The sequence below is a fragment of the Protopterus annectens genome, chromosome 1.part2 (assembly GCF_019279795.1).
Source record: "Protopterus annectens isolate FY-2018-M chromosome 1.part2, PAN1.0, whole genome shotgun sequence".
NCBI classification, from domain to species: domain Eukaryota; kingdom Metazoa; phylum Chordata; order Ceratodontiformes; family Protopteridae; genus Protopterus; species Protopterus annectens.
The window spans coordinates 724103039-724117889 of record NC_056727.1 but is presented as its reverse complement, the minus strand read 5'-3'; the positions used below and the strand labels follow the sequence as shown (position 1 = coordinate 724117889).

The window sequence follows — 14851 nt, the reverse complement described above, 5'->3', positions numbered from 1 at the left end:
GGTAAATACTGCAAAGCCGTGTGTGCGCGCGCTCGCATATAGAGGCATGGTTGCAGCTATCTGGATAGCTGTGTGTGTGTTGGTTTATTTGTGTTTGCAGGTGCATAAGCAACAAGGGGTTGTTAGCAAGAACACTAACACAAATACCTCCAACAACACTATGTTTGATTTGGAGATGTGATAACCAACTGGTACTGAACTGTTGCTCCATGGGTCTTTATCATGTCTCTGAATCATAGACATTGCTTTTCACTACTTAGAACTGTGGCATTCCCCACATAGCACTGTTAGCAATTTCCTTTTCTAATTCCAAGGCCTGCTTTTGTAAGCATGTTCAGTAATAGGAAAAAATGTTTCTGATTCAATACAATGCCTGTAAGTGAGGTGCCTTGGATCTCTGTGACATATTTTCTCATCCCTTAAATAAGTTCAGCTATATTAAAGTGAAAATTCCTTTTTCTTTTAAGCATGTATAATAAGCAATGAGAAATCACGACATTCAGTTTTGGGAGCACATATCCCAGATGATTTCCAATATATAGTCAATGAGTCTGTTACTATTAGTGAATAGGTTCCGTCTTTATCACATTGCAGATGAATACTGCCTTGTTTTTATAGAAATGTACTGGTAACTTACCCAGTGCACCCTGGCAGATATCTGTACGTGTTGCTCCTCCAATAATAAATTGTGGGTCAGAGACTATCTCCTGAAATTAAATAAGATGGAATCTTTATATATACAAAACACCAATGAATCTTTTTCTACAGTATTAGAGCAAACTTTATGTCCACATCTCATTTATGTGACTTTAAAGATGATCACATCATTCAGAATAGAACTGTTCACTTTTACCTACAAATTATTTTCATAGATGTATGAAACACATAATAAGGCTTTCATATTGTTCAGATAAGTAATATATACATTCATTGAGCTATAGAAGTACTTGATAGAGGTACGAAACATAACATAAACAGATTATTATTATTATTATTATTATCAGAGCAAGCACAGTAGACAAACTCATGGTCTTGAAAGGCAGAAAATCATCGATCAGCATGTCACTTTTTCATTTCTTAAGTTTTGGGTTTCTAATACTGTGACAGAAATGGACCCCATCCCTAAGTCAGGGTATGATTTAAATGAATGAAATTCGTATTGCTTCAAGTCTTTGATGGTAGCAGAGAGTGCTCTTCTCATCACCTGCAGGATTGCCTCCTTCTATAGGTCATATGAGGTTACATGTTTTGGGACCATATATAGGTATGCCTGTAAATTGTTTTTTACATGATTATAGACACTGGACCTGATTCCAAAAGAATTGCTCTTGGTCTAAGCAGCTTACTCTGGTGTAAGGCCTATCTATAAAGTAGGCTTAGACTGGGACCAGACTCCAAAGACTTCCCCTTTCTGTAAGTAACTTACCCCAGTCTAAGGCCTGTCTACATAGCAGGATTACATTGAAGTAAATCACTTACACTGACAGCAAGTCTTTTGGGATTGGGTCCTTATTTCACTCTTGAACTCATTGTTATAAGCATGTCAGGTGAATGGCTGAAGACGGTTATCAAACATAAATATGTTAAAGCTAATCCTTCAATAAAATGTTTTATTTAAATATCTAACAATTCATGTAGTGACATCTGAAGTGTGGAATAGTGGCCACCACATCTCCTATACTAGGGGCTACAACCTCTACATCTACACATATTTTATATCAAACTCCAAAAAAAAATGATATTGGACATGGGTACAGTTTTCGGAACTGCAGTGATCTTCACTCAAAAAAAAACTATTATTTTTGATGGCAAACAACATTTTTAATACAATGACACATGAATTCACCTACAGTGAATCCACCTTTGACTAGAAAAAATACTATTTCTTTACATCTCATACATTTAGTATTTATTTATGCAACATTTATCTTAAACCAGAGAATCGGTAAGCATTTCAGTTAATATTCTGCTATTTCAAACATTTTTAATAAACTTCAAGTAAGCTGTAGATGTACAGTATACAGTACACATGGGTCACGAGGTCTAACATTTTAATTATTTTTCTGCAGAATTACACAGAAAGATTTTACCTCTGTGCTGAACAGTACAGATTACAAAAATAAATAAATACAACTAAAATAACAGATGCCAAATCTACAATACATAGATAATAACAGGTTTAAAAAGCAAAAGAAAGAGAACAGCTTTAAGGCAAAGAAAACTGTCTGGTAAATGATGTTTCCTACTGGTGACTATGTCTTTAAATGTGTGTGTGTGTGTGTGTGTGTGTGTGTGTGTGTGTGTGTGTGTGTGTGTGTGTGTGTGTGTGAAAACTTCCTTATTTTTTACTTGCTAACAATTTTGTGCTGAAGATGAATACCTTGGGGCTATAGTTGCTGAATAAGAAAAAGCCAAGTTGTTTGCATTATCAGAGCTTAACTTCACAGATCTGAGTTCATAACTACTTTACCAAGAAGACTTGTAGGAATGAGTAGTCACACCTAGAAAGAATATCCAGAGTTTTTTTTTTTTTTTGCCTGACATGTTTATATCAATGAGTTCAATAGTGAAATTGCAACAGATAGTAAAGACAACCACAAGGACTTCTATAGTTATGTAATGAATCTCTGTGACAATACCCAGATTTGCTCTGAGCTTCTGCACAATAGTACCTCCTATACTGAGCCAACAGATATTGCAAATATACTGGCGGACAGATTCAGTGCTAACTTTACTCCCCCCCCACCCAAAGGACCAATCACAATACCAGTAGATTGCCAGGCACCCAGTATTACTGCTGCACAGGTTAAAACAGCACTGTCCAAGGCCAAGAATACAGCTTCTATGGGACCTGACAGTATCCCTGGCTGTGTTCTACATGAACTACAGAGTGAACTGGCACCTCACCTGTGTGCCCTGTTCAATCACAGCTTCACCTCAGGCTTTGTCCCTACCAAATGGCGCACTGCTGCAGTTATCCCCCTCCACAAAGGAGGAGCGACTATAGACCCCGGGAACTATCGCCCCATTAGCCTGATGAGTCTGATCTGCAAAGCTATGGAATGCATCATCATGGACCTAATAAACAAGGATATAGGGAATCTCCAAACTCTGGATACTACACAATTTGGTTTTGTGAAGGGTAGGTCATGCCTGCTCAACTTGATCAACTTCTTTTTGAGTTAGTCACCAGAGCTGTGGATGAAGGTAAGGTGGTTCATAACCTACCTTGATCTGGCCAAGGCCTTTAATACCATTCCCCACTCAGGAATCACAGAAAAACTTACTAAGCTAGGCACCAACCCCTATATCACTAGGTGGGTTGCAAACTGGCTCACAGATAGAACCCAGAGTGTGAAAGTAGCTGACTCCAAGTCAGACTGCTGACCAGTCATGAGTGGAGTCCCACAGGATTCGGTCCTGGGTCCTCTCCTGTTTGGTATCTACTTCTCTGAATTCCAGGCCAACACGAAGGGACTCTGGCTGACAAAGTTCACAGATGATTGCAAATTGGGAGCTATTATTAACTCCCCAAGTGATGTTGACATCCTACAGAAAGGCCACAATGAGACCAATGACTGGTGTTAGAACCATGGCCTTAAGCTCAATGCCAAAAAATGTGTCTTCATGCCCTTTGGGAAAAACCCAGTTCCCTTGAATTACCACATTGATGGTAGTCCACTGAACACAGAAGGCATTATAAGAGATCTGGGAACACAGGTTGACAGCAACCTCTCTTTTGACCACCACGTTGCCACTGTGGTCAGAAAGTCCTATGTGGCACACCTCATTACTAAGGGTTTTGCATACAGGATGAAAGAGGCCATTGCCTCCCTCTACTCTTCTCTCATTAGGCCAATCATCGAGTTCAATGCCCCATTTGACATGTACCTCACTAGACACCTGCAACAACTGGAGAGCCACAAAAGTACGTCACACAGAGGATCCTAGGCCTTAAACACTTGTCCTATATGGACAAACTCAAAAAACTCCAACTATTCTATGTCTCATATCGCCTACTTAGAGGCAAGCTCTGCTTGACTTACAAAGCCATGTCTGACCCAGCTCTGTTAGAAATGCTACATCTAAAGAAATCCCAATCCCTCCACACCACATGCTCCAGAGACCTCAACCTCATTACCACAATCAACAGAACATGCTGGAAGGACAGGTTCATAATCCAGAGACTGCCCATGCTATGGAATAGACTTCCCGTACATGTCAAGTGGAGCACCTCACTGGCCCTCTTCATGAGAAATCTTGATGAATGGATGGGAAATAGAAAATTCACCCCAGTGATCACTCCAGTGTCTCTACATGACAGAGGCACTAGGAACTAAGGCTGGGTGGCCCGATGCAAGGGTAATCCTATGGGCTAGGCTTGTAAAGGCTCCAGGGCCATTAGCCTAGTACACACCTATGTAATTATATACAGATCTTTAGCACCTGCCGCTATCTGTTAAGACATTGATAATACTCACTCTGGGATCTTGTAAGAAGTGCTACCACACATCTGGACTCTGGCACTAATAGTTACAGTTAAGTTCTGCAGATTTAATATTAGTTTTATCTTAGAGGGCATGATAACTATTTACATTTCCTTTCGTCTTTTCTAATTAGGAAGGATACACTGGACATTTTACTTGCAGACAGCATTAAAGAAGTGCATTCATTTCAACACTTTGCTAACACTTAGCTTGTTCAGCATTTCCATTGGGATATCATCTATTTCTATTGTCTTACCACCTCAAAACTGTTTAACTGGCATATAGACTTTGTCTCTCAAAGTGGACCTATTCCCACTAGAAGCCCCTGGTACTGCCTCCTTAAAAGATGGCATGCCCACTAAATTCAAGATTTCCCCAGAAGGTTCCTTGTACCTCCCAACAATTTTCCAGGTAGGTTTAGTGTTTATTCACCCTTGCTAAGAATTGGTGTTCTTCTAACCCTTCCCCATGAGTCACTGGATAGTTTGCCAGAACTTTTTTTAAGGGTCTGCCTGGGTTAACTAAACTCCTGGCATGCTTGGACTTTCCCTTCAGAGACTGCCATACTTGCTGTCTTCCTGGTCTGTTGTTTCCTGTCAGCCAGATCTGGAGTCCCCTGCCTAACAGCAATGTACAAAATGTCTTTCTTTACTGTGACAACTTGATGTTGTTGGGTCATCATAGTTAAGAGGCCTTTTCTGTGTTGCATGGTAGACAGTATTAGCACATGTGGACTGGCAAATCAGGGTAGTGGTTTCTAGTTTCAAAAATGGGTACAGAAGAATACATTCAGTTATAAAGGACCATAATTCTCAGCTTCCCTGGAAAGGTGTACTCCATGCCAGTGGAACAGAGACTTTGTCAGATAGCAGAGGCTCAGTTATTGGGGACGGGAGTGTGTAAATTCAACTGTATATGCTACATGTGTTGTTGCATGCCATTTTTGTCCATATACCTGCAGAGGGACAATTGTGTTGAGACTTAGGATAAAGTCATATATGTTCAGGGTAAACCTAGGACTTCATCAAAGGTGTGTCTTTTCTCTCATCTTGTTCATGAATTTCCTGGACAGGGTATCAAGGTGTTACCAAGGCTTAGACAGTATGTGGTTTTGGAATGTGAAGGTTGTATTTCTTTTGTTTTGCAGATTATGCCCTCCTGTTGGCCTCAAGGAACTGCAATGTCTGATGAGTACTATGATGGCTCACTGCTGACCAGAGACAGAACCAGCACTACGCGACCAAAGCAGTCACCTGAGCCACTGGCCAGGAGGCTGGCACAAACTTACATTCCTTCTTTAAGAATGCTGTCTGCATGCATTACATTCCTTCTTTAAGAACGCTGTCTGCATGCGTTACATTTCTTCTTTAAGGACACATGCAAAATGCATCCTTAGTAGTGTCTGTGTGTGTGTCTTTAGTATGACGCACACACATTTATAATGGAACAGAGCAGAGCATTCAATTCTTGCAAACAAGCAGCACACTGCATGGATTTTCCAGACAAACATTATGCTGTAGGTTAGTGGAGAACTAAGTAAACGTGTGTGTGTGTGTGCGTGTGTGTGTGTGTGTGTGAGAAATGCCCTAGTTAGGGGTGACAGGTTAGTTAATTTAACCAGGCTCAAGCTCAAACCCTGTACCTTAGTTACAGGAGACAAGAGCCTGAATCCTCTACACCAACTACCAGACAATTAGCCAAAGTGCATTTTCAAAGACTTGAGCTTCAGGGGAAGACAAGTTTACTGCTGCTCATGCTAAGTCTGTTTTCAATGTGCAACTGTTTTGTTTAGCAAATGGTCATTACTGTTTGTGCTACAGAATGTGAAAGTAGTTTTAGTACCGATACAGGTAGCATACTTGCTTTTGATGCAGATGTCTTTGGTCTGTACTCCCACACCATACAGGTGGATTGCTGATGCTGTTTTACTTAAAAGGTGGGGTGGGGTGCTGCAGTACTGACTGTGTCCTCCTTTGGATGAGATGTCTTGTAACTATGAACCTGTTACCAGTTTGCCATCCCTATGCAATATTAGCAGCTTGCCAATTTTTTTTAATGAAACATAGGCAATTTATTCTTCAAGGGGAGCAGGCACTGAATTTGTAGATAAAACACTGAAATATAAAAGTTGTTTGCCAGTAGGAATCTCTTCATTAATTACAGATCTCCTTATTGTGAAAATATTCTGATGACAGAGATTGTGCATATTGATTGATATTGGTGGATTGTAATGACAGAAGTCTGAGGGGCCTTTTATAAGTTCACAAGTTCATAGGTGTGTACTAGGCAAATGGCCCTGTAGCCTTTACAAGCCTAGCCCATAGAAGTGCCCTAGCATTGTGCCGCCCAATGTCAGTACCCAGTGCCTCTATCAAGTAGAGCCACTGTAGTGATCCCTGGGGTGAATTTTCTATTTCCCATCCACTCATCAAGATTTCTCTTGAAGAGGGCCAGTGAAGTGCTCTGCTTGACTGTATGGGAAGTCTATTCCAGAGCATGGGCGGTCTCTGGATTATGAACCTGTCCCTCCAGCATGTTCTGTTGATTGTGGTAATGAGGTTGAGGTCTCTGGAGCGTGTGGTGCGGAGGGATTGGGATTTCTTTAGATGTAGCATTTCTAACAGAGCTGGATCAGAAATGGCTTTGTAAGTCAAGCAGAGATCGCCTCTTTGTAGATGATATGAGACAGAGAATAGCTGGAGTTTTTTTAGTCTGTCCATGTAGGATATGTGTTTCAGGCCTAGGATCATCCTCGTAAGGTACTTTTGTGGCCTTTCCAGCTGTTGCAGGTGTCTAGTGAGGTACATACCAATTGAGGCATTATACTCTAAGATTGGTCTAATGAGGGAAGAGTAGAGAGAAATGATGACCTCTTTCTTCCTGGTTGCAAAACCCTTGGTAATGAGATGTGCCACATAGAAGGACTTTCTGACCACAGTGGCAATCTGGTGGTCAAAGGAGAGGTTGCTGTCAACCTGTGTCCTCAGATTTCTTATAACTCTTTCAGTGTTCAGTGGGCTTCCATCAATGTGGTAATAAGTGGGAACTGAGTTTTTCCCAAAGGGGATGACGATGCATTTTTTTGTATTTGTTTTTAGTGTCTGCCGCAATTCTGCCTTCATAACTGGCTTTAGAGGTTTTGATGAGAGAGCTCAACTTTTTGTTGAGGATAATAAGGGGAATTTTTCCAGTCTTGGGACATCACCTTTTTCTGCAACAGTTTCTTCCTTCTGTTGTAGAATTTATTAATGGCAGGGGACCACCATATTGGCTTTCTTTTTTGGAGGAGAGTGTCTTGGTTCTGTTGGTTATAGCTAGTTCCATGCATTTATGTAGATGTTTGTACAGTGCATTGGTGTATGATTCGGTAGTCATGCATCTATTTTCTATTGGCATGGATGCCGTGAAGTTAGCCACCTCTGTTTTTAGGAGTCCAAAGTCAGCTTTGGAGAAGTTTTTCATAGTGGATACCTTTGTGGGGGGTATGGGTGAGATGTGGATTTCCATGGTGATTAGTTTGTGGTTGGATCTAACCAGGGAGGAATTGACTACTGGTGTAGAGCAACGGTTGCCCATATTAGTAATAACCAGGTCAAGGATAGTGCTTCCTCTAGTTGGTGTCAGAATCAGCTTGTCCAGGGCATTGGAATTGATGAATTCCAGGAAGTGTTGAGCCAGTGCATTGGTGCATGAGTAGTTTTCCCAGTTGATGGAGGGGTAGTTGAAGTCACCTAATATGAGTGTTGGGTTGGATCTTAACAGTTTTCAGGATGCTTAGAAATGTGAAGTGAGAGTCTTGGGACATGGTTGGGTACCTATAGCAGGCTACAAACCTGAATCATCATCTTATCCAATGTTAGTTGTACCTGGAGTATCTCAGATGCATTATGCTGCGCTACTAGTCTGGAGGTGTGCATATCCTTTATGAATATGGAGACATCACCACATTTGTAGCTTTGGACCATGTCCTGGGGCCGAAAGGTGTGGAATGAGTTATAGCCTGGTAGTGCAGGGGTGCTTTCTGCTGCTTTAAACCCGGTCTCCATTACAGCACAAATGTTGATGTTCTCCATTTTGACGAGTGCTTCGAGTGAGTGCATCTTGAGATTTAGACTTCTAGCATTGAGTAGTATGACCCTCAGATTGCATTTGTTTATAGCTGCTATGGTGGTAATTTGGTCTTTGGAACACCACCTAAAAAGGCACAATAGGGGTGGCAAGAGCCTTAGCCAGTTCCTGAAAACCCAGTGGTGACAAATGCAGGCCATCTCTGGCAAAGCATTGAGGTCTGTCAATCATGTCATCCCAAGCAGACAGATACTGGATCCCCTTTGACTTCAACAATTGGCTAAGTTTCTGGTGTCATTCTATCATTTTCTGTTTGTACTGCAGTATCATTCAGGGAGATGGTAGGATGCTGCTCAGGGCTAGGGTCATACCTGCCTGGGCCACATAATCCGAGAACTCCACCATGTCTCTTTTCATGTAGTCCAGGGAGGTGCATCTCAGGTCATTCACACCCACACGACCAATGACAGAGTCATACTTGTACTTGTTGTGGAGTGACCTGAGTTGTGTGTTATGTGTCAGATTCTGGCACCTGATAGACAGCTGACTTATGGTTGAAATGTTCTGAAATGGGCAGTTTTGTCATTATTGGCCTATATGTTTTGCTTCATTGCTTACTAGAAAAACATTCAAAACTACAAATCTAAAACACACAAGTGGTGTTGTATTACACAAACAATATATATTAATACAATCAAGAAGATGAAACAATGAACACATGCATGCTCCTAAATGTGTGCAGAGGGCCTGTGGTTTGAAAACATACCAAAGGTAAACTTAACCTGCCACTGGCCAGATGCATTTTTTTTAATGTGGGTTTCAATGCCATTTTAAAGAAAGTGGGTTTCAAGGGCAGAGACGTTTACTGTTAATGCCAAGTCTGTTTTTATTGTGACTGTATTGTTTTGTTTAGCAAATGTCTAATGGTGCTTGTGCTATAAAATTTGAAATAAAAATTTTAAATTAATTCCAAATGTATGTAATTATTGTAGAAGTAAAGAAAAAAATAGTATGCACACTAAAAATTTCAAACAGTGTTTATGGTAACGGGGGAGAAATAGCCAAGTAATGGGACACTGGAATGGTTATTGGGGGGGGGTCCTGATCCAGTATCTTGCCTAGGGCCTTATTTGACCATGATCTGGTTCTGCTACGGACTCTGAAGTGGATGGTATGAAAATCAACACCTAAAAATAAGAGTTGATTATTCCCTGCAGATGAAAGAGGGCCTGCTGTTTTAAGTGAGGTAGAAGTATCTTACTGCCTTGTTCATAACAGAAGGTAGAGGGGGTCTGGAAATTGACCAGTAGATGGTAGGGGGGTAGCAGCAGCACTGTTGGTACATACCATAATGTGGAGGTGAAGTGAGAATCGAGTCACAGAGCAAAGGCTCTTGATTTACAAGCTAATTATAGGTTCCCATCACCTCATCCTTGGCCACAAACTCTGGGTGGTGGGCAATAGATCATGGTGAAAAATGGTGGAAATGAAACACCTATGAATGGCAGTGGAACTTAATCTCCATGACAGGGTGAGGAGCTTGATAATCTGGGAAATTTTTGGAGTAGAGTCTTTGATCCCCATGGTTGACAGGAGGTATTTAAAGTGGTTTGGTCATCTAGTGAATAAACCCCCTAGGGAACCTCATGTAGGAAGTGTATGAGGCATGGCCCAGTAGGGGGAGGCCTTGGGCATACCCAGGATACACTGGAGAGATAATATCACTTAGCTGGTCTGCGAATGCATGAGAATCCCACAGGATGAGATAAGGATTTTTACTGAAGATAGGGAAGTCCAACCTGTCTTGGTCAGATGGATGTTTGTATGGATGGATGCAGTGAGGAGTCAGGTATTTATGACTGGAGTCAAAAGTTATGGAATATGAAATGTAAACTGAACTGGACTTTCCATAGAGCTCCTATGATTTGTTTCTAGGAGCCACATAATTCATAACTGCTATTCATATTCACTACACCTGTGGTAATTGTGTGAAAACAAGATCCTATGTGACCATACAACACAGCTGACATGTCACATTCTGTATGTAGTTGAAGTGGATTCCACAGTTCTGATCAATTGCTATTGCAAGCAGGCCTAGTGGCATCTTATGATTAGCTGCATATAATAACTCTGTAACAGAACTGAAAAAAGGTGCATTAACAGTCCAGTCTCCTGAATAATTATGTGACTGCATCTGCATAGCATAATACAGAAAGATGCCCATACGTACAAAAACAGCAATCCACAATGTCATGCGAATGTGAATACAATGTAAAAAGGCACCGTTATTTCTTTTTGACAGAAACAGTACACTTTTCTTCCAAATTCAGACTGTACCCAAACAGATGATCTACGGACCAAGAATTATTTTAGGTATTGTGCAGAACTTTTATTATTTCATTTATTCTGTTGTATTTTCAGTTTCTTAACTGGCATAGAGCACTGATATCATGGACCAATTCTGGGTTCAGGCTAGGTGAATTCGAACAGAAACAAATATTATTACTACTTTTATTATTGTTGACCAGTAAATTACAACACGAAAGTCAGAATAAGCTTTTATAAAGTGGATATTCTTGGAGAAGTGTTCATGTAAAAAAAAAAAAAAAAAAGTGCAAGATAAAGAGCAGAAGAAATACAGAGATTCTGACAAACAGCAATAGGAAGAGAGTGCTATGTACTGTTTATACAAAGAAAGTGTCTTGTCTGAAGGGGCAGGTGCCAGAAATGTTATATGACAGTGAAGTAAGGTATGTGGTGATGGGTATGAGAGGCGAATTGCCTTTCAGGTGACATAGGTCATTTCAAGCCAGTTACAAACTGCATCTTTGAAAAGGAATTGCTTAATAACTTGCTGAAGTGATTTGTAAGAAGAGTTCTCTTTTATGTAGGTGGGAAGGGATTCCCAGATACATGTTCCTTAAGATGGAGAAACTGTGGTTGATGCAATACAGTTTGGTGTCTTCAGGGACGTAATGCTAGGAGGTATGAATCTCAGGTGATATTGTCAATTTTGAAGATACAGCTGGCTGGCAAAAATGGAAGGAAAGGATTCTAGATAATAGAGTTTAAAAAACAAGAAGGCTAATAACAGTTTCATCCTTGCACTAACTGTTAATAATTTAGAAGAGAAAAAAAAAAAAAGCCAAAAAGGTGGGAAAGTGAAAACATCAGATTCACTAACAAAAATTGGTAATGGTTTGCTGACCTGATAAATGAAAAAGGAAAAAAATACTAAAGTATAGTTGAGTAACTATTTATTTTATTGTCAAATTTTCAGCAGGGGAGTATGAAAATCATTTATTACAACAAAAGGGCATTCATATCAGAGTATAAAACAAAAAATACAGTAAATAAGGTGAAGGACCAGATGAGAAGGCAAAAAATGTGGAAAAAGCATAAATAATGTTGCAAGTATAGAAAACTTCTGGAAAAACCTCATGTTGATCAGGAAAGACTACAGGAATGGTTAAGGAGAGGCAAATTCAAACCAAGAGATGAAAGGTTAATACTGGCAGCCCAAGATAGTGGGCTATGTACACGTTTGTTTACAAAGTCCATTGAACATGTGGGAGAAACAGACAAATGTAGGTTTTATAAAACCGAATTTGAAACAGTTGCACACCTTGTTGCTGGTTGGGACATAGTAATGGCAGAAGGAGTGCTTATTGAAAGGCATAATAATGTGGCAAGACTGCTGTACTGGGGATTGCGCAAACATTATGGTACTGAAGTGGCTGAAAAACACTGGAAACATGAGCTACAAAGCATCATGGAAAATGATGAAGTTTATATCACATGGGATCACCCATTACCAAGATAGGTGCTAGAAAACCAGATATAGTAGTCCAAGAAAAGAAGACAAGAGTAGCACTGATCATTGAAATTGCCACACCCAGTGACTACAGTGTATTGCATACAGAAAGACACAAAGTCCTAAAATATTAGGATCTGCAGGCAGAAATGAGAGCAATGTGGAAGAAAGATACCCAGACAGTTTTAATAGCAGTAGGAGCAATGGGTCTTATAAAAAAGAATCTACAATCATACTTAAATATGTTACCATTCCATGTAACTCCATACAAATTGCAGAGGGCGTCATTATTGGGCACATTGAGGGTGCTGCGAAGAGCACTTTTGACTGACATCAAAGACTGAAATAATACTAATTTCATGAACTTTACATACTTTGACTTAGGAATGGGGTCCATTCCCATCATGGTATTAGAAACCCAAAAGATTTGGAGAAATTAAAAAAAGAGTATGCATACCTCCTCAGTAAGCTTCAACACTGACATCAATTTCACACTAATCCATCTTTAAAAAGACAAAAGTCTGCTATAACTTATTACTTAATAGAATCACAAGATTTCATTGGCAAATGTACAACATACTGACCTTTGTAAACCTTGAATTCCATAATTTATATTGATCTTTTCCACATCCACATTATGTCTGAGGGAAAATTAATAAATGATGTGCTCTGATTGTAAAGGAAAGCTTATTCCTTAATCTTGAGAAGTGTTTTATAACATTATTGTTCTCTCATTTTTTTGTTGCTGATATTTATTTAATGACATGTTCCCTAATCTGATGTTAGCTCCCTCAGTAGCGTGTTCCATGCACAGACTTCCAAACAGAACCACACTGGACACGAAGCCATACTTCTCAACTTCTTAGGAGTAAGAAATCTGGACAAAGCCATGAAAAAAGTGGTACAAATAGGGGCAATTTTAAATATTGTTCTTACAAACTTAGAAAGTTGATTTCAATTTTAACTTTAGCATTTTTTGCATTAGCATGAATTTTCTGAATGGTGTGAAGTCTAAAACTCAAATGTCTGTCATTATTTTCTAACTTCAATCTTTAATGATTTGTCACTAATTTGCGAGAAAGCTACAATTTTATGAAAAACAGACCAAAAATATAAAGCGAAAATCTCTAGTCGAGAGGTATGACGTGAACGTACAGGCCAGGCAAAGGTCATGTGGAAGTAGCATATAAAAAAGCAATACAACACCAAATACCTTGAAGTCTTTCTGAATAGTTCAGGTTTTTCCAACCACTTGATTCTGTTAGTAAGGCAACACTGTACCTTTTTAAGTTACTTCAGGTGGCTTACTTGAGGGCTACAGAATTTAGCATCTACTCACTAATGGGTTGGATCACAGAGGCACAAAGTCTGTGGATTATATTCATATTTATGACATAGAATTATCTACAAAATTCTATCTAGCTAGACTGGCAGCCTTCACATATCTTCACACATGGATATGATTAAATATGAATATTAGAAGAATAGAAGTAAAGAATGTGTTAAAAGAATAAAAAAATGTTATTTTATGTTATATGGGTTATATGGAATGAAAGAATAAATTAAATTACGTTTAATGGTAAATGGCTTTTAGTAACAATATTAAGTAAAATCAAATGGTTATGGAAAAAGGAGTGGGGAGGGTCTAACAGGGATGTAAATTTAGCATGATTGGAAAGGAAATTATGAACATGTGCAAACAGATGTGTATATAAATTTGCATGTATGTAAATATTTAAAGGAGTTCTTTTTGTATATAAATAACAGTTATTTTGTATATAAATAAAGGACCTCTACTCATTTCAGTAGATGTTGGGGGATCTTTTACGTTCATCTGAGCTACCACGAATTCAAGTAGATGAGACCCTGGTTTAACTTCTTATCCGAAGGATGACACACTCAGGAGTGCAACACCCTCCCGTTATGCTACACTGCAATGTCAACAGTCCATCTACCTGGTGTGAGAATGGAATCCACAGCCATCTGCATCAAAGATGAGTGTGCTACCTGTTGGGTCACTTATATTTTCTCAGAAAAAAAATGGATGCTTTAGAGACATAACAGTCACTAATATAACATTTATGGCTAATTAAAGTATGAGGCTTTATAGAAGGTGCACTAAATATGTTTGAAAATGTAAACTGCAGCAATTGTTTGTGTAGAACCTTAGTAGGCACAATCTAGGAGATTGGTGGTGTGGGGCACAATATTTTCATCTAATTGAAGTAGCCATTCCGGAGTTTCAGTGACTCATCAAAAACAGTTCACTCATGACAAAGAAACAGTTTGTTCAGCCGTTCTTAACAAACACTAATTGTTGACATTTTGATTGAGCAATTCAGTGTCAATTTTAGTCATTACCTTCATGCTTTCAAGTTATATGGAGCCTAAAGTTTGTGTCAATATTACTTAAGAAAGGACATCTTGTATTAGGCAGACAAGATCATGGATGAATCCATGTAGCTGCAAAACAAGTTTTTAT

The 14851-nt window shown here is 39.4% G+C and overlaps 1 protein-coding gene across 2 annotated transcripts in view; it reads right to left on the bottom strand.

Annotated features, from left to right (window-relative positions):
* CAPN2 (calpain 2) overlaps positions 1 to 14851 on the bottom strand; it is a 602999-nt gene that overhangs the window by 412435 nt on the left and 175713 nt on the right. For both annotated transcript variants that reach the window (XM_044058713.1, XM_044058721.1), the window contains exon 2: positions 638 to 707. In XM_044058713.1, the coding sequence (XP_043914648.1) occupies positions 638 to 707 (70 nt within the window). The remainder of the gene's footprint in view (positions 1 to 637; positions 708 to 14851) is intronic.